The sequence below is a fragment of the Priapulus caudatus genome, unplaced genomic scaffold (genome assembly GCF_000485595.1).
Source record: "Priapulus caudatus unplaced genomic scaffold, Priapulus_caudatus-5.0.1 Scaffold91, whole genome shotgun sequence".
NCBI classification, from domain to species: domain Eukaryota; kingdom Metazoa; phylum Priapulida; class Priapulimorpha; order Priapulimorphida; family Priapulidae; genus Priapulus; species Priapulus caudatus.
In genome coordinates, this window is record NW_014577152.1 from 256,430 (window position 1) to 260,170 (window position 3,741).

Genomic DNA, 3,741 nt, shown 5'->3' on the forward strand with positions numbered 1-3,741 from the left:
ACACACACACACACACACACACACACACACACACACACACACACACACACACACACACACGCGCGCGCGCGCGCGCGCGCGCGCACACACGCACACGCACACGCACGGGAAGTGTAGGCGCGAATTCCAACATCTACTGCTTGTCCGATTTCTCATGAGTAATGCACAGCTTGCACGCGTTAGAATGCTGTGTTGAATGTACAGCAGTCGTTATTCTACTTCCCCGACTAGAAACTGTTACATATTCATCTATGGCGCACTGCGCTATATTCCTTAGAAGGCGATAGGAGTGCTCCTAAGGTTTGCTTAATATTGGTTTCAAGAGTAATCCAACTAAACCACATCCTGCGACCTAGAAGTTACGGGTAGTCATGGAAGTATTAAAAATCCTAGACCGTTCCTCAAACATGTATGAGCGATATGAAAGCCAGATACTCTTCCCGCACTCATTTCTCATCACCCATCTGTACCTCCTCCACACGTTACAGAGCAGGCAGAGAAGTCTGTCTGTCTCCACTGGAACATTGGTTGACCACACTTGGAGCCGTCCCCTCCACACACGCCACACTGGTCCACTTTCTTCGAAGAGCCTAATACCTTGTCGCACCCGACCGGCTAAAGCAAGCAATTGCGTTGTGGTATAAGGAGCAGATTACAGTGGCATTATAAATATGCACGTATCATATTCTCACACATACAAATACTATAACCATAAACTTGCATAAACAACGTATTTCACACTATTCGTTTTGATAATGTGATGACTGCCTTTCACATTAGACCAATAATAGCAGTAGTGGCATAACATTGACTGTAGCTACATTTTATATTTATATAATTATTATCTGTGCCTAGATATCTGCATGTGAACCTATAGTGGTATATCTAAGTCCATGTCAGTCTATTTCCATGTGTATGTCTATTTCAATGTCCATGCATATATATGTCTATGTCTATGTCAACGGTCAATCTCTATGCTCATATCCATGTCCACATATATATATATATATCTGTATCTGTATCTGTATCTGTACCTGTACCTATATCTACATCTACATCTACATCTATATCTATATCTGTATCTATATACTATTATATTACATCACTTCTGATAATAGTTACGCGCGCAGTTAGCCACCGACCGACCGCAAATTTCCTCTAGCATAGCTCCTCAGAGCAGCAACCTACACTCACCGTCATAATTAGGTGGCATATGTCTGTTTACTGCCAAGGTGAACAGTCAATTATTCGTCGTTTTCTATGCATTACTGGCTCTACGTGGGCAACTTCATGGCCCCACAGTGACATTAATGTCCCTTAATTGTCGAAATGAGTGCCATCATGCAGAACAAACGAGTATTTTTATCACCACTCGAGGACCAGAGACCCTTTTCAGAGTATATGTAACACTAATTGGATTGCTATATAGTATGCAGACTAGAAAATGTATAAACTGCTTATAGCAGCTACATTATATTCGCATAAGCCATTTATTGTGTTGTGAGTGCATGTGTGAGGTACGTGTGCGTGTCTGTGCGTGCGCCTGCATGTGCGTGAAATATATATGCATAATTTACATCTCATCTCATCTCATGTACTCGGCGGTTGTATGAAGTATGTTTATGATATTCGGATTGTTTGAGTGCAGTACAATAGGGGTTTCGCGCAGCGCGATTTCTATAGCCATAGGTTTATTCGTGGGGTACGATGCGAGTAGGAATTAACTAGACACGGTGTATGCTTAGCGCAAGGTAGATTTTATCGGAAAGATGCTCGCGAGGACAAGCGTAGGAATAATTTCACCGCCAGACACAATACGGCGCACAGAGCGGGCGCACTATTTAGACATGTAAACTCGATTAAATGCCCTTTTTACGCGCACGTTGGATACGAAACTCTATTTCGGACAATGCCGGCGAAGATTAGGCTGTAGCGCGAGCTCCTTGGTTATATAGCATGCCTCTATTACAAATATCAAGGGGCAGAAATTAGTGTTCCCTTGTTCTGCCATGCCGCTGTAGACTGATGCGTGCCTGCGGCTCGGAACGGCAACTTATTATGTTAACCCTTCCAGGCAAGCTCTAAGTACGTGAACCAGGTTGTGGGAAACTTCCCATCTGTGCGCATCTAGGCGTGGTGACTAACGAATATTACGCTACGACCTCTTGCATAGTTTGCACGTCAAATTCTCTTCTCAATCCTTCACTTCGTTACTTTCCCACCCCTCTCTCTCTCTCTCTCTCTCTCTCTCTCTCTCTCTCTCTCTCTCTCTCTCTATCTTTAACTTTATCTCTCCCTCATTCCCCCTTTCTCTCTCTTTCACACACACACACACACACACTCTATCCCCTTCTCTTTTTCTAACTCTGCATTTTGCTCATTCTTTTTATCCTCCGCCCCGAAAAAGAAAAGGGGAAGCACGGTTAAGATGCGTGGTTACAGCGTTGCAACACACAAACCAGGATCGACGTGTCAATCCTTTAAATATCTCAATCAAAAAGCCTTTGCTTTAGAGTTATATTGCACACTGTTCGCAAGATTCATCGACTAAAGTATTGAATAAAGCTATTTCATCGATCCGCGAAGTTTATCCGATCTGCATATATCGCGTTTCCCCGACAACTTTGCGACGGATGGAGTCGATGCAATTCTAGAAACTCGCGGCGTCATATTACTGTTTCCAATAAAAGATTTATTTTCTGCGAATTGCAATCGCGTCTAAAAATATAAATATAAATATATATAAATATAAATATATATATATTCCCTCGTATTGCGTAAACCAACCGCAGCCACAAATATACAACAGCGGAGACGGTTCCGGGCATAGAACCCAATTTTCAGAACGTGACTTTATCAACTAGATCGATTTAAATACAATCGTTTTGATTAATAATTAAACATTGGAGTTACTGAATGCGCGTGCTGTATGTTTCGTAATTCCGCCGGCATTTCTTTTATTTGAATGTTCTATTAAGGATTTCCAGACAGATATCCACAAACATTAGACAGTATTAGCCACAGCCGAGTTAGACATATAAACGGATATACGTACACTACACAATTGAGATCGGGTTCTAGCTATCTACCTACATCAATACACTCTATGGAGATTTACATCAATACAGACAGCGCAAACAGGCGCGAGGGACGTAGAGAAGAGTTAGCAGTTAGCTTATAAACACACGTACACGTATACAGAGACGCCACACGAGTAAATTCACTACAACAGCTCTCTATTCAAGTTGGACATAGGGTTGGAGGATAAAGTCGCATGCGGCTAAATTATCTTGCGATATAGGAGTGTGCCATGCAGGACGCATCGGGTGCCAGAAGAGTAGTAAGGAATGTGCGTGAATAAATTTCTCCTTCCAGAAATACGGCGTGCTAGAGAAAGCGTGTACTCAGTTGTTAAACTCGGTCACGAGATGCTACCACAGAAGATTATCAGGGTGTACGAAGGCAGGCAGACGAACGACATAGCACAGCGCAATGAAGGCGGAAGGAAGGCAAAGAATTTGCTACTGATCGGTGTACAACCTGACTTACACGTATCTTTCCCTGGTAAATATGAATCTGGATGGCCATGCATAGAAAGAAAAAAACATGCTTATACATAATGGTAAATGTACGGGAACAGATGGGGACATCTGCATACTGCCTCAACAAACACACACGACTGCGAACATTCTGTGTGTGTGTGTGTGTGTGTGTGTGTGTGTGTGTGTGTGTGTGTGTGCG

General features: G+C 42.8%; 1 protein-coding gene across 1 annotated transcript in view; it reads right to left on the bottom strand.

The window, feature by feature from the left end:
- LOC106804874 (ADAMTS-like protein 3) overlaps positions 1-3,741 on the bottom strand; it is a 107,107-nt gene that overhangs the window by 45,313 nt on the left and 58,053 nt on the right. The window contains exon 5 of the mRNA XM_014806242.1: positions 461-615. Within this exon, the coding sequence (XP_014661728.1) occupies positions 461-615 (155 nt within the window). The remainder of the gene's footprint in view (positions 1-460; positions 616-3,741) is intronic.